This window comes from Bufo gargarizans, unplaced genomic scaffold (genome assembly GCF_014858855.1).
Source record: "Bufo gargarizans isolate SCDJY-AF-19 unplaced genomic scaffold, ASM1485885v1 fragScaff_scaffold_796_pilon:::fragment_2:::debris, whole genome shotgun sequence".
NCBI classification, from domain to species: domain Eukaryota; kingdom Metazoa; phylum Chordata; class Amphibia; order Anura; family Bufonidae; genus Bufo; species Bufo gargarizans.
Window position 1 is genome coordinate 104881 of NW_025334189.1, and position 22894 is coordinate 127774.

Here is a 22894-nt window from a genome sequence, read left to right on the forward strand (position 1 = left end):
GAAAATTACTTTGTTTGGTGAAAGGTTTTCCTGCAGCAACGGGGTACGGTGATGGGCGCGAATGTGGCCCTGCCCTACGCAAATATCTTCATGTCATCTTTTGAGGAGCATTATGTTTATACTTATGAGTACTTTCAAGAGTCTGCAGTAGTCTGGAAAAGATTTATTGATGCCGTTTTATTTGCTTATGGGCAGGGCCACTCGCACCCCTCTTGCTATTTTTCGAATATTTGAATAACATATGGAGTGAGTTGAAATTCACGATCACTTATGACCAGAATTCTGTGCATTTTTGGGATGTAATGGTGAGGAAGCAGAGGGGTGGATATTTATGTACCGACTTGTACAGAGTGCGCATCTGATTTCTCTTAAAAAAGCCATCCCCAAATCACATTCATGAGGATTAAAAGGATAGTCTCAGATCCCGACACGCAGAATGTGAGGATGGAGGAAATGGAAACCAGGTTTTTACAAAGGGGTTACCCTGAGAAAGTGCTGTCAGAGGCTGGAAATAATATGAAGGATCAGTCGGTTCCCAATGTAAAGAATAAAAAGAACAATCGAATAGCATTTGTACATAAGTACCAGCCTTACAATCACCATTTCAACAATATTGTACATAAACACTGGCACCTTTTAGGCAAATCATATCCAATGGTGGAAGAAATTAAAAATCCACCACTTATTTGTAACAAGCGTAGCCCCAATTTGAGGGACCAGTTGGTACGTGCGAATATAGGTAGTACAAAAAAGGAATACAGCAAACCCTAAGATGTCAAAAAAGTGGAACATTTCCCTGTCTGCACTGTATGCAATGTAATGTACAAAAGGGCCAATACTTTTATCATCCACATAAGATCAAGGGTTGCTACACATGCGATACCCAAAATGTGATTTATTTGATAAAATGCCCCTGTGGCCTGCTGTACATAGGGGAAACAATGCAGATGGTAAAAGACCGTATCAGTAAACACAAATCCAATATACGTAAGAAAAATCAGCTACTACCGATCCTGCACCATTTCCACACTCAAAAACATTCATTTGCTCAGTTAAAATATCAGGTGATAGAACGGGTACATCAGCCAAGAAGGGGAGGTGATTTAAAGAAGCTTCTGCTTAGAAGAGAAGCCTTCTGGATCCACACTTTGGATACTTTGCAACCAAGAGGCCTAAATAGGGACTATGAGGTAATGTCATTTTAATCTGATATATGTTTTTAATTTGGATGCATTTTCTTACAGACCACGGTACCAAGAACTTGATATTGTAGGATCTTATTTCCCTTCGGATGGACTGAGTCATAGTAGGATAAATGCAGTCAATTATATGTTTAAGTGATGACACGTTTAAGTCATTTTCAGATTTTCTAATTGATGATCTCATGATTAAGTGATGGGGATTAGGTGTTTATATAAATGTATATGCTGTTATTCAGTATCATGCAGTTGAAGAAGGCTGGACGGGCCGAAACGCGTCCTGTATATCTACTTTATTATATGGCATAAAAGAATATCATGGATTGAAAAATCAACACGTCTGCTGGGATTACTCTTTGAATTATTTGATGGGGGTTGCCCCTTCCCGTGCAACGTAATTGGAGGATCGCGAGCTGTCTGATTTGCGTTTTGATTTTTTTAGCCTTAGGCCTCGTTCACATTTCTGTGTACATTTGGCATCCGTGAAAAAAATCAGTCCATTTTTTTTATCCGTGAAGATATACGTGTTTGGTCCTTGTGTACGTATTCCCATACACTGCTCAGATGAGAGTGTTTCCTATTAGTGGCCAATGAAAAACAGACCAAACACGGATGCAACATGGATGCCATCCGTGGTTTTTCAAGGACCCATGACTATAATGGGCTTTTTTGGTCCGCTTCACAGACCAAAGTAGTGCATTTCTCAGATTATTTTTTTCACTGTCCCATGGTCAATAAAAGAATACTGATATGTCAACAGACACATTAAAATGAATGGGTACGTTTTCTTAATTTTGAACAAGGCCTTACACTGTTTTTAATGATATATGAATAGTAAATCTACCCGCTGTCTTCAGTTATTACAGAAAATAGATCTATTGTATGTTCAGTTCATAAAATTCTCCATTTCCAAACACAATGTGGAGGCAGTAAACACATTTCTGGCCGTGTATGATTGTAATAGATCAGTAAATCCAATTTTACATAGTTGGGGCTGATATCGCTGCCATAGAAGCCAATAGAGCTGCCATGGGGCATGCTGTGTTGGTGGGCACAATGGGATCCGGACCATGGCCATGTGGGTTATTCTACATGCCTTTCCTTGCATACAGGGAATACTAGCTGGAGCTAATCACTCTGCCCCAAGCACTCACATACGCATGAAGCTGGCACTGGCAGCGCGGCACCCTGAGAGGCATGGCATGTTATCCCTCCAGGTAATTTTCAGCAATCTAGAAATAGCATAATCCATTACCGGAATGTGCCGCAGGATCTACAATAGAGTGATTTCAGCAAACCCCTCGTCTTCCCCTTTTCTCAAGTCTTAATGCACTTAGTGACATATTCTGTGAAAAGAGGTGTCAAAAGCCTACTCAAAGCAAAGTTACTCACGTGCATTACATATTGTTTGAAGAGAAAAACTACTCGTAAAGGATTCATGAAAAATATTTAAATACTTTAATTATTGTAATGGGAGAATTAAAAGCCCTTTGTACTTTCTAGCGTGCACACATGAACTAGTTATTGGTAGGTGGTGTCCTGGCCTGGAGTCCATGTACAGTACATAATGACTCCTGCCAGAATAATAGCAGCAACCTGTCATTATTCTTCCTTTAGTATGCCATGCAAAGAGCGGGTCTCTCAGGTTACATAGTTAATACAAATGAAAAAAGACATACGTCTGTCAAGTTCAACCAAGGGATAGGTGGGGACGCGAATCCCAAAAGGAAGTGAGACTCAGATTTCTACACGTTTTCATAAGCATTTATGTTTTTTACTTTTACAAATTCGTCTAAACCCTTTTGAAACTGTCCACTGTTCCTGCTGTGACCACGTCCTGAGGAAGTCTATTCCACAGCTTCACAGTTCTTACAGTAAAGAAGCTTTGACGCTTTGGAGAATGAACTTTTTCTTCTCCAGTCGGAGGCAGTGCCCCCTTGTCTTTTGAGCACATTTTACATGGAACAGCTTTTCGCCGTATTTTTTGTATGGCCCATTTATCTGCTGGTATAGGTTAATCATGTCCTCCCTTAGACGTCTCTTCTCAAGACTAAATAAATTCAACTCTTTTAATCTTTCTTCATAACTAAGACCCTCCATTCCCCTATCATTTTAGTTGTTCTCCTCTGTACTTTTTCCAGCTGTAGTGCGTCCTCTCTATGGACTGGTGCCCAGAAATGAACTGCATATTCCAGATGAGGTCGCACCAGCGCTTTGTAAAGTGGTAGTATTACATCCCTCCCCTGCGAGTCCATCCCTCGTTTAATGCATGACAATATCCTGGTGGCCTTAGAAGCAGCTGATTGACAATATGCTGTAATTGAATCTACCATCCACAAGGACACTCAAATCCTTCTCTATAAGTGACTTTCCCAGTGCTACATCACCTAGGACATATGAAGCACAGAGATTATTACTTCCAAGATGCATAACTTTACATTTGTCCCAGATGCTCTTCATGTTTCTTCAAATACTCCCACAATGGCTCTATCCGGTCACTTCTGTAAGAGTTTCTAAAACAGCCGAGCATGTACAGTACCTATGGAGAAGTCCATTCTCTTCCAGCTCCTTGGCTTCCTTCATTGTTCTTCCAGTTCCTAACTGTATACCTGTGGACAACTGGTGTCACATGCACTGCCACAGCCAATGACTGGCCTCACTAGTAACGTGTCCACAAGAAGAGTGTCACTGCTGGGTCACTTGCCACTTGGAGACACATGACCTATGCGACCAGTCATCAGCTGTAGTAACACACGTGACCCTGTATGTCCTAAGGTTTACAGACTGGGATCGGAAACCGAGTGAGTTGAACCAGAACATTGGGGAGCAGGTGAGTATGATTTCTTCCACAGGTACAGCAGGCTGAGGTTGAAATAAAAAAAAGTAAAAAAAAAAGTTGGGAAATCTTTTAAAGGGGCTGTGCAAGAATGGGGGTGGGGGATTTTGGTAACCCTTCTACTTGGCTGGACTTGTATAGGGAATCTTACTTGCCTGCTTCCCAGTACTGGTTCCTCGCTCCTCCTTCCAGCCTGTGATGCTCCACTGGGCTCCTATGCTGTAAAAATTCAGTTTGACATCACCACAGCCAATCACTGGCCGCAGCGGTGACCGGCTTCCCTTACGTCATAACAGATGGTCGCATGGCGTAAGGGGATCCGATCTCTGTTGCAGCCACACATTGGCTGTGGCGAAGTCAAACCGGATGTTTATAGCAAGGGAGCTCATCACCGTTTCTCCTTTCCGTTCTCCGGCTCCCTTGAGGAGCAGGAGAACGGAAAGGACGGACTCTGCAGATAACTGAGACCTAACTGAGCGTAACGCATGACAGGTGATTTGCTTGGTCACATGACCCTCCATCAGCAGCCATATTATGGACAGGACCTCTGTGTGGACAGCACAAGACTTTCGTCTCCGCTCAAAAATCATGTTCTGAGCGGACACCAAACGGACCCCATCATTGTACATGGGGTCTTTAGGCTCCGTTACGCTCAGTTAGGTCTACGTTATCTGCAGAATCCGTCCTTTCCGTTCTCCTGCTCCTCAATGGACCCGGAGAACGGAAAGGAGAAATGGTGATGTGAACGAGGCCTTAGGTGAGTATTTTACTATGATAACAGCTGTTACCACGTGTTCATGTAATAATGGTTAGCAGCCTTGTTTCTTTAGAGTAGAATATTTTGTCTCCTCTTAGTTATATCCCGGCTCCCAGTAAGGACGCAGTGCAGTCTGTAGTGTCCCATCCTGACCAAGCTGCTGACATGGATTTGGTATCCCTGCAGAAAGCTGCTCGTACCCATTCATTGCCCGGCCCTTGTTCCACAAATCTGTTTGTACTGAGAAATTTCCAAAATAAGCCATAATAATATACATACATTATAATACATGGAGTGGAGTGTACAGACACATGGAAGCATGAAAGAGGTAGGACAGTGCAGAGACACGTATGGTGCGATACAATAACAAGCGCAATACCCGGTATTATATGGTTACACTGAAGATAGAAAGCTTATTCAGAGGTGCCATAGCTTCAGACGCTGGTCCTCTGTTTCCTCTTCACTACTTGCCAATTCCTCTTATCGAGCCCCTGTGACTTGTGTGGAAAAGTCCTGTCTTGCCAGAGGAAGGAGGCATTTTGGTGCAGTAAGCAGTGCTGTAGGAATTTTTCTGGAAGCAGGCTTTATCCTGGCACTCTCTGACTACTTGTATATAACATTTTCTATATTTCATAAGGTATGCCCCCTTGTTTGCCAAGTCTTTTGTGCTGTCCAGAGGACTTGTCCATAAAATGGCCGCTGATAGAGGGTCATGTGACTAGGCAGATCTTGTCCATGTGATGCCTCCTCCATTCTGACACACTGTATCTGCACTAAACTCCCAACAGTGCAAGTGCACATGGCAGCTACAGTATTTGAACACATGGCATGGAGGTTATTTGCTTGGTCACATGACCCTCCGTCTTGTGGACAGCACAAGACTTAAATAAGGGGGCATACCTAATGAAATATAGAAAATGGTGCTGAGTTTTAACCAGGGCTGTGGAGTCGGTAGATAAATGCTCCGACTCCGACTCCTCAGTTTTTTGTACTTCCGACTCCGACTCCCCGACTCCGACTCCCCGACTCCTCTGTATTTAATATGCGAATGTATTTTATACATTCCTTGAAGGAAAGAAAGAAGTTCTTCTAAGCTCTTCTAGCACAGAGAGGTAGTTGGGCAGAAGCTGCTGCCTTCTCCTTTGTGTGCTGATCTTCTGCTGAAGATAGGGCAGTGGGAGGATCCAGGAAGGGACATTTATTTTAAAACATGATTTCCCTAGAACAGTGATGGCGAACCTATGGCACGGGTGCCAGAGGCGGCACTCAGATCCCTCTCTGTGGGCACTTGCACCCTGGAAAAGTCTATGGTGTACCAATATGCCTTAGGCCTCCTGCACACGAACCCCGTGGCCGTGCTGCGGGCCGCAATGCAAGAACACTGACCATGGGGCAGCCGCAGTGGATCACGGACCCATTCACTTTAATGGGTCCACGATCTGCAAAAAGATAGGACATGCTCTATCTTTTTTCGGAACGAAAGTACGGGATGAAACCCCATGGAACCTCTCCGTAGGGTTCCGTTCTGTGCTTCCGTTCCGCACCATTCCGCATCTCCGGATTTGGCGGACCCATTAAAGTGAAAGCGTCCGCATCCGTGATGCGGAATGCATTTGGAGCGGTGCCCATGTATTGCGGATCCGCAAATGCCGTCCTCAATATGGCAACGGGACACCTACAGTCATGTGCAGGAGGCCTTAGACTTTTCCTGCCATTCATCAGCGCAGGCGTACTATGAACACCACAGGCAGCGCACTGAGTGTAAACAGGCTTTTATAGCGAAAAGTACATGGAAGATATACTATACTGGACTGTAGTATTCAGGGGAAATTCCCATGTTGGCACTTTGATAAATATGTGGGTTTTGGGGTGCAGTTTGGGCACTCGGTCTCTAAAAGGTTTGCCATCACTGCCCTAGAAGAATCCCATAGTCATGTTTAAAGTTTAAGATAACATTCTGAGTTTACACGTTTTATAGCCTTAGCTGAATGACAGCAGTTTTTCCAATGGTTTACAGCTTCAGTCTTGAACTATTGACCCTCCATTCCCTTCACTTATACAAGTGTCTCTAGTCCTGCAAAACACATATTTACTTAATCCCTTATCAGTGAGAGGCTAGGTAAACCATGGGCATTGTGTTCCCTGTAACATCAGAACACAACACAATGGAAAGTATATGTATTGCCACTCCTAATTGTGCATTGCGTGCCATATAGTGAAGCATATGAAAAGCATGCTTCTTCACATCACTGAACGCGTTTGTTTTGCGGTTACGTGAGGCACTGCATGCATTGGCCTTCATTCTTACAGTAGAGAAGTCATTAATTATAACTGTTTATGAATTCGGACATTTAAACTTGCTTTTTTTTTTTTTTTTTTTATTATTCCAATTTAAATGTAGTAGGAGTCGGAGTCGGTTCATTTTTTGCCGACTCCGACTCCAGGTACCCAAAATTGACTTCGACTCCGACTCCGACTCCACAGCCCTGGTTTTAACAAAGGCTATATTAGTAAGTGCCATATAGTCATCCTACATACAAATTGGTCAGCAGTAACCAGAAAGTGGCCAACCCCTATAAAGAATCAAGATCTTCCTTTAAGTCTATGGCAACTCTGTGCTGGAGTTTACTATAAGATGTTCATGTAATGTGCATCTTTGGTCTTTGCGTCTTTTACAGCCTAGAATGAATGGAGCGGTGCCATCATGACAAGATTCCGTAGAAGAACCTGTATCACCTTAGCAGTTTTTATTTTCATTGTTTGTGCTGTTATGATGGGCTTGAAGTCACTGAGACCAGAAACATCTACTTTTGGAAATCCTTTTGGACTCGGCCTCTTACCAGAACGCCAGAAAGGCACCGCATTAGATAAAAATTCAGGCAGTAAAATGACTAGCCAACAACACACCAAAGAGCACGAAGATAGAATTCCTTCACCTAAACCTGGTGACCTGGACACAGACTTACCTGCTCCTAATTATGACTTTCATGTTTTTTATTACACCTGGTATGGAAATCCTTCATTTGATGGAAAATATATTCACTGGAACCATGAGAAGCTGAAACATTGGGATGCCAAGATTGCGAGCAATTACCCAACTGGAAAACACAATCCTCCTGAGGACATTGGATCTAATTTCTATCCAGAATTGGGCCTGTACAGTTCTAGGGACCCTAGCATTCTTGAAGCCCACATGAAGCAAATGCGATCAGCAGCTATAGGTGAGGTCGTAAACCTATGATGTGTGTGTTTGTGTATATCTATATATATATTTATGTGTTAATGTTCTTCAGGGTTTTGTTCTCGTTGTAGTAACATATTTCTAATGACCTACTCATTACCAGTACAGTCGTTGTTCTATACATTGGCATGTGCTCAGTACAATGAATAGGGAGCAGATTTTTCTAAATTTCCTGTTCTTTTTCTTGCATTTAGTCTAATAACAGTTTGAGTTCTACCAGATGTTTGTTTTTGGTGCTATTAATTTTAGCAGTTGTTCATTTTGAATATAGTCAGATTGGCACATGAAGTAAGGACAATAGATTGGCACATGAAGTAAGCACAATAGATTGGCACATGAAGTAAAGGACAATAGATTGGCACATGAAGTAAGGACTATAGATCAGGGAGCTCTTCTGTGCCATTTTACATGCCTGCATATTGTAAGTTTGTTTATAGGGAAACTGCTTAAGGCTATGTTCACATCTGCGTTCAAGCTCTCCGTTCCTGTAGTCCGTCCGGAAGTAGAAAAAAAAATCTAAAAACGTATCCGTTCAACCTCCCATAGAAACTAATTGACGTATGTATGCATACGTTTGACTCCGTTAGTTGGTAATACGTTCGGAATACGTTTTTTCAGACGGAAAACAAAATCCTGCTTGCAGGATTTTTTTCTACGTTCAGAAAAGCGGATTCTTGACGGAGCGTCAATTCACGTTCATTGTAGTAAATGAGAAACGGATTGTTCAATTTTTATTTCGCGGACATAGCGTTCCTAAAGTACGTTTTTTTTGTTGCTGAACATGCGCAGAACAAACAGGAACTTACAAACGAAGACAGGAAAACAAGGGAGTGTCATGTGACAGTCACGTGAGCGCTACTCCTCACCATTTCTGAAGGCTGATGTGCAAGTTGGAGAAAGTCTCAAGAAAAGGGTATGAATTGATGCAATTGAAAAGTATTTACTTCGATCATCTACTGGTGCATGCTATTTGGCTACTGGGGGCTAAAAATGAAGACTGGAAAAACTTTCACCACTAGCCAGAAACATACAAAAAAATTAAATAAAATTTAACATAATTGTTACACAAATACTATTCACAATAAAAAAAACTGCAGCAAAACAACTTTTTGGATTGTCCCACAAGCAATTGGATGTCACAATATGGCACAATTTTTATATAGCATGCAGATAGGGGAGGGACAACGGAAAAAAAAAAAAAAAAGGAAAAAAACGGATCCGTTATCGGAGTAACTAAACGGATTGAATGGACATTAACTGACATTTTTAATCCGTTTATTAACGTATCCGTTAGATGGTATCCGTTTAAAAACGTAGCAAAATATGTCCGTTACGTTCCGTTATGAATGAATCCGTTTCAATTTTGAAACGGACGCAAGTCAGAACGGAGAGCCGAACGGAGGACTGAACGCTGATGTGAACGAGGCCTAAAACTGATATTTGCAATATGTCCCAGTAAAGTTTTTCATGTGTCAGCATGATACAGACTTGTCCTTTCTTACATTATCTCTTTGCTCAACATATCCCCAAATCAAGGTGCGAGATGACCAGCTTTTTAAAAAAGATAAACATAATTTTGTCACACTGTGTCACAAGATGTCTATCCTAACTGTTTGTGTGTGGCCACCCAGGGGTTGTGATCATGAGGACAGGGGCCCCATACTCTGTGAAGCCCTCACCCTGCTGAATGAACAGAGTAGCAGGTCGGACATGCTTTCAGCTGCTCTATTAATTTCTATAAGAGTTCCCGGAAATACCTTAGTACTCGGCCATCTCCCGAACTCCCATAGAAATTAATGGAGCAGATGAGTGCATGCCTGACCAGCTGCTCTGTTCATTTCGGGAACCTCCACAGGGTACAGGGCCCCCGTTCTCATGATCAGTGGGGATTCCACCAATATTAATATAACCAGAATACCCCTTTAATATGTTTTGTGTAAATTTGGAATCCTTAAAGTGGTTGCCCGGGGCTGTTATTATTGATGACCTATCCTTCCCTTCACACAGCTGAGCGGCAGGGATGTTGGACCCCTGCCGATCCGATATTGGTGACCTATAATGAGGATAGGTCATCAATATTAAAAGCCTGGAGAACCTCTTTAAAGCGGTTTTCCGAGATTTAAATACTGATCAGTGGAGTTACACCGAGGATCCCCCCTCCCCCAATCAGATGTTTTGAGCTCAGTAGCGCTGCAGCCTTCTCACAGCTTAGCCTAGAGGCCATTAGATGTCACGTTCATCTGTCACGTCGCCTAGGCACAGCTCAGCCCCATAGAAGTGAATGGGGCTGAGTACGATACCAAGCACAGCCGCTATACAATGTACGTCGCTATGCATAGTAAGCACAGAGATGGCGGGGGTGCTCACAGGAGTGATCTCACAAAATCCTGACCAAATTCAGGTAAAGGTGGGGACATCTGCCTCTATTATTAAGTATGAGATCCACCAAACTGGGGCTGTTGCATAGCAACGCTCTGAATCAGGCCCTGGTGACAATGCCACCTCTCCATGTACCTATGGGGATACCTCTGTGTCAGGACTTCCTGTATGATGTCACTACAAGCTTTAGCCTCAATGTCACTGTCCCACGCAGTCTCTGACCGTCTTATTGTTCTTCAAATAGAATTTTTATTTTATTTTTTACCAATAGTGAGTCCTGGTTTTGTAATGAGAAATACAACTGTACATTGAGATATGTTCATGAAAATCCCATAGCAACTAGCCAAACTACGCCTGTCTTGCTACAAAATGAAGAAATGATCTGATTGGCTGGTACGGGCGCCAGGCTCAGATTTCTCAGCGCACTCGTTTTCATTTCTGTAAATCGTAAATGAACGGTGAAGAATTATAATATGAATGCCCATAAAACCCATTCCACAGGCCTGCAGAGTGAACGGCTGGCATTAAACTCCTTTCAAACCATAGATTCTGCTTCTGCATTTCAGTCTACAGTCACTGGCGCCTCCCGTCATTGGAACAGTATGAGAAATTTTCAGGGCAGTTGAACATTGTAAGGACTTCCATTAAAACAGTGTGAAGTTATAAAGTGCCACTGGAACTGCAATTGTGATGCATTGTTAAAATTAAAAGAGTTCAATGGCCCATGAGGGAAGGTCTGTGAGAAGAATACTTGGATGAAATACAAGATTTGGTCTCTGCCTACAGACGTAGCGCGACTGCTTTCTGATCTTTACCACTATTGACAAGCACTGCCGGGTTAGGAAACCTTAGAAATGGCCTCTGAAGTGTGTTTGAAAGAGCCATCCTGTATTTCACATCAGGCATGCTTAAAGGGGTGGTTCACCTTTTGTGGAGCTTTTCTATGCACCGCACAGTGTGGCCAGACCCACGGTAGTAATCATACTTACCTGATTCCATCGCTGCACCACCAGCTTTGCAGATCTCCCCACATCAACATCTGGTGCCTGCTGCAGTCACAGCAATGCATCGGAGATCAGGTAAGTATAACTACCACCACGGGTCTGGCCATGCTATGGGGTATGTAGAAAAGTTCCACAAAAATGAACTACCCCTTTAAGAAAATGTACAGTATTTACATTGTATAACAACTGCCAGTTTAATAAGACCTGCTTCTTAGAACTCTGTGTCGTGCAGGCCTCTGGTACTCCTCTGAGAAATGTAGGAGTGAATTGACAACCAGGTGTTACCAGTTGGGAGTCTGTCCCTGTGTAGTCAAGGCTGCCGGTCCTAGATTGCGTAGGGGCGCACCTCTTTGACAAGGGGAGCGTTAACCCTCCGTTATCAATTCTGTCACACAATTCCAGAGGGAATAACAGAAGAATTGCAGAGGTTTAAGAAAGGATGACGTGTTATGTCATATGGGGAATATAAGTATTTACTAAAGCAGACATGTCGGGAGCAGTGACAGGTCGGCTTGAAATCTGTAAATGAGTAAAAATAAATGATATCTCCATGCTGAAATCATAGCAGACTTCAAGTAATTGTAGTAAGATGTAGGGAAATGTGGTTGTTTCCTGGGAAGAGTAAAAAATGGTGCCTCTGCTCATTCGCTAACAGTGAAGGTAGAAGAAATAAGAATTATTGATGGCTTCTGTGACAGGAGGATCAATGCCCATTTCAAGCCTTTCCTATATTTACAGGAGTGATCTCCCTGTCCTGGTATCCACCACAGACGAGTGATGACAGTGGTATCCCGGCTGAGAACTTGGTACCAACTGTTTTAGATATTGCTCAGAAATATAGCCTAAAGGTAAGTGGGGGGGAGTGGTGGAGCTGTTGTGACCACTAGGGGAAGGGGCCCTGGCGGAAGAGGGACTGAATTTGGGTCCCTGTGCAGTTATCAGACAGTATTATTATTTCATGCCATAGTTCCACAAGCTGTAGCCACAGAGGTAGAATCACACAGCTTCATTTTATACTCCTGCCTTGCCTCCATGGACTGTCAAGCATTACTCACCTTCATGGATCCTCCACCGCTGACATACTAGTGCTGCTGTTGTCCCCACTGCGCTGAAAAGGCCCGCTTAACCAATCGCTGACACCTCAGCCAGTGATTGACTAAGTGGGCCTTACTTGGCATTTTCTATCATGTTAAGTGGGGACGGAGCAGCATGAGAATGGCAGTGACAGGGGATTAGTGAAGGTGAGTAATGCTACTTTGTTATATTTAAGGCTAGTTTCACACTAGCGGTAAACAGATCAGACAACTACCTGAATGCCCGCAGCAGTATTTGTCTGGTCGGCATATTTGCTCGGTTGCAGTCTGATCTCTGATAAGGCTTCATCCAGTGGGCGTTTAGAGAGCTCCAGCAAGCTGTTGCCTAGTGTGAAACTAGCCTAATATTGTGTAGCTTTTTTTTTTTTTTTATAAATGTTTTCCCCTGGAAAATCCCTTTGACATGGGATGCATTTATTTTATTTTGTCCTATTATTACTGTAAATGCCAATGTTCAGTCAGCATTTCCTGTAGTATATGGGTGTTTAGCCGGTGAGTATGCAGTGACTGCGCACAGCTGATATCAGTCTCTAGACGTATTTCCAGACTTGACTGGCCTCTAACACATAAAGACCCCTTTCACACGAGCGAGTATTCCGCGCGGGTGCAGTGCATCATGCGAACGCATTGCATCCGCACGGAATCCTTACCCGTTGGTTTTCACGCGTCACTTGTGCGTTGCGTGAAAATCGCAGCATGTTCTATATTCTGCGATTTTCACAAGACACTGACCCCATAGAAGTGAGTGGGGCTGCGTGAAAATCGCATCCGCAAGCAAGTGCGGATGCAATGCGTTTTTCACGGATGGTTGCTAAGAGATGTTGTTTGTATACCTTCAGTTTTTTATCACGCGTGTGCAAAACTGATTAAATCGCATTGCACCCGTGTGATAAAAACTGAACGCAATCGCAGACAAAACTGAATGACTTTGTTTGCAAAAACACGCATTTTTCACTGAACGCATTCGCAACGCCTCCGGACTAAATCCGCACACTCTCGTCTGCAAGGGGCCAAACTGCTCTGGTCTCCAACTTTAATCTTTTACATTCATGATTGTTTTAATACAGATTTACTTTATAGGTTACATTTCACATTGAGCCCTACAGAAATCGAGATGACCGCAGTTTACATGACGATGTAATATATATTATTGACAAGTAAGTTTTTATTTAACTTTACCTCCAGTTTTTTTATCTGTTTTATTTTGTCCTATTTGCAGTTATTGTAGCCTCATTCAACATATACAAAGAATTAGATTATGAAACTAATAGCTGTCAGCCTTGAAGAGGACATGCATAAATGGTACCCAGGCAAAACTTGCAGAGAGTTTTCTGGAATTTGAAATTAAGGGCTCATGCACACTGCCATATGTATTTTGTGGTCTGCAAAACACGGATCCGCAAAAAATACGGATGACGTCCGTGTGCATTCCGTATTTTGCCGAACGGAGCAGCTGGCCCCTGATAGAACAGTCCTATCCTTGCCCGTAATGCGGACAATAATAGGACATGTTCTATTTCTTTGCAGAACAGACATATGGAAAAGGAATGCACACAGAGTAACTTCAGTTTTTTTTGCAGACCCATTGAAGTGAATGGTTCCGCATACGGTCCACAAAAAATGGAACGGACATTGAAAGAAAATACGTTTGAGTGCATGAGCCTCAATGGACTATCTTTAAAGGGGTTTTTCTTCCTGAAGGTATTAATGGCCTATCCTCAGGATAGGCATCAGTATCAGATTGTCGGGGGTCCAACAGCCGGCTCCAGCACCCATCAGCAGCTACTGGCACTGGAAACTAAACAGTTGAGTGATTCGTCTGCTTCCGGCTCTATCCACTGTTTAAGTGCCAATGGCGGCTGAAAACAGCTGATCGGTGGGTGTGACAAGTGTCAGACCCCTCTGATCTGATGTTAATAACATATCCTATGGATAGGTCATCAATATGTCCAGTCTGGAAACCTCTTTTAAAGGGGATGTCCAGCCTCAAAGCCTGCAACTCCATAGGGACTCCCACACAAATTTCTATTCTCTGACCTGTTGGAAAGGTACATGATGTAAACTGTAATGAAGGTAATCTTCTTACCAGTGACTGCATTTGTGAGTTACACCCTCCCTTATGATGCTCAGCTGTGTCATGTGACCAATACTCCGGATCGTGGGAAACGAGAATGGGTGTGTTCATTCTTGGCTCGGTTTCCATGCGAAATGGGACTAAGTCTGTAGACAGATCTGTAGCACATAAACTCAAAATCTGAGCTAGAAATCCGAGGGGCAGCCCTGTGCCAGACTTTACTATGCATGCCGTTTCATTGGAATTTGCGCACTTACTCTTTATGTACAACACTATAGAAATCTATTTCACTCCTAAATGCAAGCTTAGAAAGTGTCAGCAAAGGATTGTAGGGGTTAAAGGCTTTAAATGGGTGATGTGATAATGATGATTTAAGATCTGTATTAAAGGTAGTGAGGTGTGAGAACAGCAAGATGAGCGGCGATGTAGATGGAGCCTAAGCAATGCTGACAGACTTCATAAGTTTATGTAGCAACTAAATAAGGTTCTTCGGCCTAAAATAACTTCCAGTTAACAGATGGGAGAAAATCTAATGACACTAGTGATTGTTACTTTATGCCTTTGCTCTGTGTGAAAGTATTATCCTGGAAACCCTAACCAGCCAAATCATGTGTCAGTATCAATCTAACAGTTTTACATGAAATGAAGCAGAATATGAGGAAATGATGATAAAACTGTGTACTATCAACAATGGAGCGAATTTCTTTCTGTCCCACTCAATAGACGTATTTAAAGGGGTTCTGCAGTTTGTTTTAACTGATAATCTATCCTCTGATCATTCAAGTGAATGGAGCTTAGCCGCGCCCAGGCAGTTGATCCTAGTCGTGACGTCACTGGGCAAGCAGTAAACAGTGAGAAGGCCGCGGTGCTGCTGGAGCGCCGCTGCCTTTTCAATCAGCTGATTGGCGGGGGTCCTGGGTGTCGGACCCCACCGATCAGATGCTGATGATCTATCGAGAGGATAGATCATCAGTTAAAACGAACTGGAGAGCTCCTTTAATTTCTGTGCCCCTTCTATACACAGATATTGTTTTATTATTTGCTTTATATCAGGACAAGAGTTTAAAAATGACCATCTTCAATGATTATTTATTTAAATGTGTATCCTGAGACTGATGATTTTTATTTCAATTCCCCCCCCCCCCTATTACTGCGTTTACTAACCTTTTAACCCCTTCACGTATTATGACATACATGTACGTCATAATGCGTGAGGGGATGTATGGAGCGGGCCTCTACAGCAGGCCCACTCCATACGCGGCGGGTACTGGCTCTATCATACATCCGGCACCCACACTGACAGGGAGCGGCAATCGAGCCACCCCCATTTAACCCCTCAGGTAAGTGAAGGCAGATGGATGCGGCTCCCTCTGCCTTCCAATCTCAGCCCATGCAGTGAAATTGTGGGGCTCCGATCGATTGCCATGGCAGCGTGGACACTGCTGAAGTGATCCAGGCCTGTCATTGCATTCTTCATACTGAGCTATGCATGAGGCATAGCTCAGAATGGAGAGTGTAAAAATCCTATTCAACCTAATAGTAATTAGTATGCCATGACGATAGCTCAGGAGCTGGGCCCATGCCTTTGCCTACAGATGTCAGCTTTATTATACATTTGCCACTCAACTCGCAGTGGCATCTGAGAGTTTAGACAGAGGGAGAGAGCTCCCACTGTCCTCTGATCAGCCCCCTGCAAATGCACTTGTGGCGAGTTGAGTACTTGTCATGGTGGGGAGTAGGAAAAACTCCCCACCGTACGATGATGGGTGTGTGGGGAAGCAGCTAGGCCAGGATGCCGGGATCAGGGAGCAGGTCACCTCCTAAAGCGTCCCTAATCCTCACCCTAACTCCTCACTGTATGAGCGGACCTGGATGGTAGGACATACCTAGAACCCTAAGTCGCCCTGATAATCCCTCACATAGGTGCAGGGGAGAGACGACCCGTTCGTCCAAGACACGGAAGAGCAGGAGTCTCTGCAGGCCAAATAGCAAGGAAAGGAAGCAAAGTGGAATGGCAGGTAAGTATCCAGTGGCGGGGATAACCACTGAACCAAGAACCCAGGAAGGCATGGTAACTTACCTGCCACAACTGCTGGACAGCACAACAGAAGACCACACCAAGGTAAACTGGAACCCATGCAACCGTACTGCAATCCGAACACCATACCGGACTCAGTATGTACAGACACACATAGGAGCCAGCACTCCAGCAACAGCTCACTGACTTGACTTTTGGTTCCCCCTCCGGGGAACCATGAGACCCCCTTCAGGAGGACACAACAGACAGGGGAAACGTCAAGCAACAAACAGGGTACGACTTGCATACATGCCGGACATATAACACCAACTGACCAGACATGTAACAACAGCAAGACAAGACACCACACCCTGCACATAAACCCTAACCAAACACCAACACAGGGAAGGAGGGGGAAAAAGGAGGAGAAATAATGAAAACATCGCTGGAGACATTGATGTCCCATTAGGTGGACCTTACACTGGAAGATGGAACATTCAGACAAGGAGCATAACTCCAACACACACCAAGGCTGGAGTACAACTGACTCCTGGCCATAAGCCACAGGTATAAGAAGCGCCTAGTGACCACACCCAGCAAGGTAGTTAACCCCTCCAGCACCAGACAGAGGAGGATCCAGGAGAAGGGGAGAAAAGCACATACAAGCCGACATCAACGCGTTGCCCCTGGCAACCGGCATACACGGCAAACGTGTCACAGCGCACAACACCGAGGCCGTAACACATGGCAGACGGGGGGTTTTGGAAGTCCTCCAGGCATGCCAAGTCCCAGCCGCTACTACCACCTGCCTGTCAAAATGACAATGCACCGTAGGGAAATTGCATACCTTGAGGCTCTACGCTGCATAGCTCCCATACTCTGCAGAGTGCCAGCCTACTCTGCCTTTTCCCTGGTGGGTTCCCAGTGAGATGGGACGACCCCTTTAATACCACGTACTGTTGATCGTGAAATAACTTGGAGGGAAGAAATTTTATGAAATGAGTTGTTACAATGCTGGCATCCTATTACAATACCACTCTGGAATTCACTGAGCTCTTTAGATTGACCCCATTCTTTCTCAATTGTTTGTAACGGTAGACTGCATGGTTATTTGCTAGATTTTATACTCCTGTGGCACTGGATAAAACACCTGAATGCAGTGAATAAGAGGGGTGTCCCCAATACTTTTGTCCAAATAGTGTATCTTTAAATGCTGTTAGCAGCGATCAGAAAAAAAAAAAACGGATTAACAGATATGTACTGTATAGGCGAATCATTCCCTTTAAGAACTTCTAAATTGCATCTACGGCAATTTCTTGATATAAACTTCTATCTCCAGCACTGTCAATTGAATAGAGCCCCCTTTATTATGTCAGTGGAGAATGAGGGCTGTATTGTGCTGATCACAGAAGCCCTTCTGTATTGGAGGTTGGTGACTTTAGAGAGAGCAGCTACAGATAATTTGATTTCTCTGCACCTTCTCTCCCCTATTATCCTTGTTATTTGAGTTAGGGTACTTTCACACTTGCGGCAGAGTGCAAACCGACAGTATTTGTAGACGGATCCGGATGCGGATCCGTCTGACAAATTCATTGCAAGAACGGATCCGTCTGTCCGTTTGTCATACGGACAAACGGAACCGTTTCTATTTTTTTTCCACATTTTTAAAGGTCTGTGAATGCGCAGACCGGAAGGACGGATCCGGCATTGTGGTATTTTTAATGCCGGATCCCACACTATACATTTCAATGTAAATTAATGCTGGATCCTGCATTCCAGCAAGTGTTCCGGAATTTTGGACGGACATAAAACCGCAGCATGCTGTGGTATTATCTCCATCCTGAAAAGTCAAAAAGACTGAACTGAAGACATCCTGATGCATCCTGGACGGATTACTCTCCATTCAGAATGCATGGGGATAAAACTGATCAGTTCTTTTCCGGTATAGAGCCGCTAGGACGGAACTTAGCGCTGGAAAAGAAAAACGCTAGTGTGAAAGTACCTTATAGTTATACATTACGGAACCAAGTTTTACCAAAGAGAAACACATTTGTATTTCGTAGTAATGTTATTAGGACGGAATTCAATATCTCCTTTGTTTTCATAAAAAAAGAAAAAAATCATAAGGGGTTGTCCGACTTCCAGATATAATGGGTTAATGGTGGGAAACACAATAAAATAATGAAAAAGCACTACTTACCAATTCGATCCTGCTGTGCTGCTCCAGGGATTTGTTTACCTGGCTGCAGCAATCACGTGACTGCTTCAGCCAATTACTGGCCTCTGTGGTGAGCCGCTGAGACCAGTGCTTGGCTGCAGTAGTCATGTGTTGTTGACGTAACGTCCTCCCTGCAGCCAGGTAAACAAGGCTAGGAGCGTCATCACAGGATTTAATTGGTAAATTATGCTTTGTTTCATATTTTACTGTGTTGTCTGCCATTGTCCAGTTTTGACTTGAATCCAGGAATATAGTCATGAGGAACAATGTGCATTTTCATTTTCAGATACTCAGAGGGTCATTTATTCTGACCAATGTTTTAGACACCAGTCTTAATAAGGCCCTGCTCTGGCAGTGCATCCGCCGAAGTTATGTAGAGCTGCCGGATCCACCGCCATTTCTAAATGTACGCCAATAGCTGGCGTAGATTTAGACCATTTTCTACACCTAAAACAGGCTTAGAAAATGATGTATGAGACAGGCCCCTTTACCCGCCCACTTTTTTAGACCTGGCATGAGTAGGGAAAAGTCGCAATCTGCTCAAGAAATACGCCTATTCTTTTAGTAAATAGCCCCATTACTGTATGTATTTCAATGTTTTTTGTCTTCTGACTTGTATTTTTAACACGATTTTATATTGTAGATATGGGGAGCACCCGGCCTTTTACAAATACAAGACAAGAACCGGTAGAAGTCTGCCAATGTTCTACATTTATGATTCCTATATAACACCACCTGATGCATGGGCTAAACTCTTTACAGCTTCGGGATCCCACAGCATTCGCAATACCAAGTATGATGGCATTTTTGTGGCCTTGCTTGTAGAGGAGAAACATAAGTTTGATATCCAAAGAAGTGGTTTTGATGGAATATACACTTATTTTGCCACAAATGGTTTTACATATGGTTCCTCTCATCAACACTGGCAAAGTTTGAAAGATTTTTGTGATTCCAACAATTTGATATTCATTCCAAGCGTTGGGCCAGGCTACATAGACACCAGCATACGTCCATGGAACTTCAAAAACACCAGGAATAGAATAAATGGAAAATATTACGAGACTGCGCTAAATGCAGCATTGCTAGTGCGTCCTAGCATTATTTCCATCACATCATTCAATGAATGGCATGAAGGAACTCAGATTGAAGCAGCTGTACCTAAGAAGAATGCTGAGATGAAGTATGAGAACTATTTACCTCATAAGCCAAACATGTACCTGGAGCTCACTCGGAAATGGGCCGAAAAATATATGAAAGAGAAAGAACAATGGCTTGTTTAAGGGACAGGGACGTTGTTCAGTTTGAGTTTTTATTACTTGGTATTGAATATCTTAAATGGTAGTCAATCAGCTTATATCCTATCCAAAGGGGGAACATATTCTCGTGATCGGCGGGGTCCCATCTGCCGATTTGACACTTATCTTTTATCCTGTGAAGCTGTTATGGGACAGTCACAACCACTTTTTATACACTGGAATTGAAAGTAAAGTTGACTAGTTTACTTATATGACACTTTCACCCTTTTCATAGGCTAATCTGGTCTTAGGGTACTTTCACACTAGCGTTATTTTTTTCCGGTATTGAAATCCGATAAAGGGTCTCAATGCCGGGAAAAAAACGCTTCAGTTTTGTCACAATGCATTCTGAATGGAAAGCAATTCGTTCAGTATGCATCAGGATGTCTTCCATTCTGTTCTTTGTACAGTATTTGACCGGACAAAATACCGCAGCTTGCTACGGTATTTTTTTCTTGACAAAATTCCGGAACACTACTGCACTTGCCAGATCCGGCATTAATTTCCATTGAAATGTATTAATGCCGGATCCGGTGCCAAGTGTTCCGGAAATTGCCACATCCAGTATTTCAATGAATAAGTCTAACAGATCCGGGGGAAAAAAAGATATCCGTTTGCATACAGATTTCCGGATCCGGCAACGAAACTGCCTGCCGGATTCTAGCAGCGCTAGTGTGAAAGTACTCTGAGAGTTATGTCTATAAGATTTTCTTTTGGAAATTCAAACTGAAGCATGACTATTATGACACGTTTAAACTTTAATCTCCTCTTCTGGTCTATACGTATATTGCCAGCGAAATTGCTCTTATAGAGTTTCTAGCAGTCTTATGGTAGCCATATACATTAAATAATTATGAGGCAAACCCACAGATTTTTAATATGGCACATTTCCACTCTGAGAGGTATCTGGTGAAAGACGGATCAGACATGTTGCATTTCAACATGCTCAAAACTTTGTCCCATGGGATGCACTGGATTGGTCCCTCTTCCCACTTTGAAAAAAACAGGCTGCTCAGCTGGCATATTTCTGGTCACCCGAGAGAGCATTCAACCTACAGCTATATCTTCAGCAGCTGACTTGTCTGCAGATAGGCAGTAATGAGTGGGCAAAGCCCTCGCTGAAGCTCCACCCCCTGGACTCTTTCAGAGACAGGACTACCTGTTCGTAATATAACATTCATTGTAATGTTGTACGGCTCTCCGCGGATTGTCACTTGTTCTCAAAATTTAAAACTCTGAATAATCAGAATATATATTGGGAAATAATTGATAATGCCTTTCGCTTTTATAGTGTCTCCCAACGGTTTGGCTTCAGTTTGAGTGGTAGTAATAACGGTTATGTATATTGCTCCAACATATTCTGCAGCACTTCTCTCAGGGGGCGCAGTTTACATGCAAGGCGACAAACAGCACTTCCTAAAAAAATGAAATATATAGGCAGGTGAAAATCTGATGTGACTGCAGCAAAGAATGAGAGAAAATAAGACCCTTTTCATCCGCGCCTACATTCTCAGGGCAGGTGCACAGGGCTGATTGTTTTCCTTTCGAAAAATCCACTGGGGGATTCACAGTAGAAGTGAGGCTGACCTTTGGATTTCTGTCATGGATTTGAAGTTGTACATGGCACAGATCCAGATTTATCACCATTTAATCCATGCAGAAAGATCTGTAAGACTGAGCATGTAAACAGGTTTTTTTTGTGCAATCCATGCACGTAAAGATCTGTGCCGTATGACCTATGCCGGGGATTACCATAGACGACATTGAGAGTTGGATCCTGCACCAGAAATGCTTTTTAAATTGTCAGTTTAATATCCTTCAGAATTTTCAACTACAGTCCATACGTTATATTCTGATTCAATATGAAAGTGCAAACATAAGAAAATGCTTTCAGCACAGAAAACAAGTTATCAGGTCCACACGGAGCAGGTAAATCAGTTAGCACATTCATTTATCTGAAGCAGTGGAGAAACTGAAAAGTGAGATAAAGTCCAACAGTCTCTCTACATAGATATGTATGCTCACACTAGCCTTAGGTTACCTTACACTAGTTTCATACCCCCCAGCTGCTATAATTCAAATCCATTTTCTGGGCACAGTTCAGACATCAACTAATGACTTCATTCTGTACGCAGAGAAAAAACTGTTTATCTGAAATGCTCAGCTGTTGGATTATTTGTTGCTCTGTGGACTCTCCTGATTGTGCTTTTACCGTTTTTCAATCTTTGAATTACTGTCAGTTTATGAGATTTTTCATATTGAACTTCCATTAAAGTCCACTGCCTCGACCCGTTCAGCATTGCTGGCCTTTTTCCGACAAGCTGGAATTATCTGCTGGTTTGTGTTAGGCTACTTTGTACACTTGCGTTGTTAATTCTGGTATTGAGATCCGACAGAGGATTTCAATACCGGAATTAAACTGATCCATTTTGATCTTGCACATCAGGATGCATCCGTTCCGTTAGGATGCGGTTGTGTAAAATCAAAACTGAAAAATCCGTCACTAAATATATTGGGCTCCTAAAAAAGTACGGATCTGTCACCATTGACTTACCATGTTTTCAGAGCTGATTTTTTTTTTTTTCCGTTTTTACGACCGGACACAAAACCGCAGCTTCCTGATGCATCCTGAACGGATCTTTTTCCATTCAGAATGCATGAGAACTAAACAGAAACATATTTTTCTGGTATTCTATCCTCTGCAGGATCTCAATACTGGAAAAAAAATAGCCTCAAAGCCTGTGAAAATAGCCTCAAAAGTGATTTACTAATCGGAAGAG

At 43.1% G+C, this 22894-nt stretch overlaps 1 protein-coding gene across 1 annotated transcript in view; it reads left to right on the forward strand.

Moving 5' to 3' along the window:
- The window catches only part of MANEA (mannosidase endo-alpha), a 31815-nt gene extending 11335 nt beyond the window's left edge, over positions 1–20480 (forward strand). Inside the window, exons 2-5 of the mRNA XM_044273611.1 lie at positions 7471–8013; positions 12155–12264; positions 13591–13667; positions 19463–20480. Of these exons, the coding sequence (XP_044129546.1) occupies positions 7497–8013; positions 12155–12264; positions 13591–13667; positions 19463–20099 (1341 nt within the window). The 5' untranslated portion in view covers positions 7471–7496 and the 3' untranslated portion in view covers positions 20100–20480. The remainder of the gene's footprint in view (positions 1–7470; positions 8014–12154; positions 12265–13590; positions 13668–19462) is intronic.
- The last annotated feature ends 2414 nt before the right edge of the window (positions 20481–22894 follow it).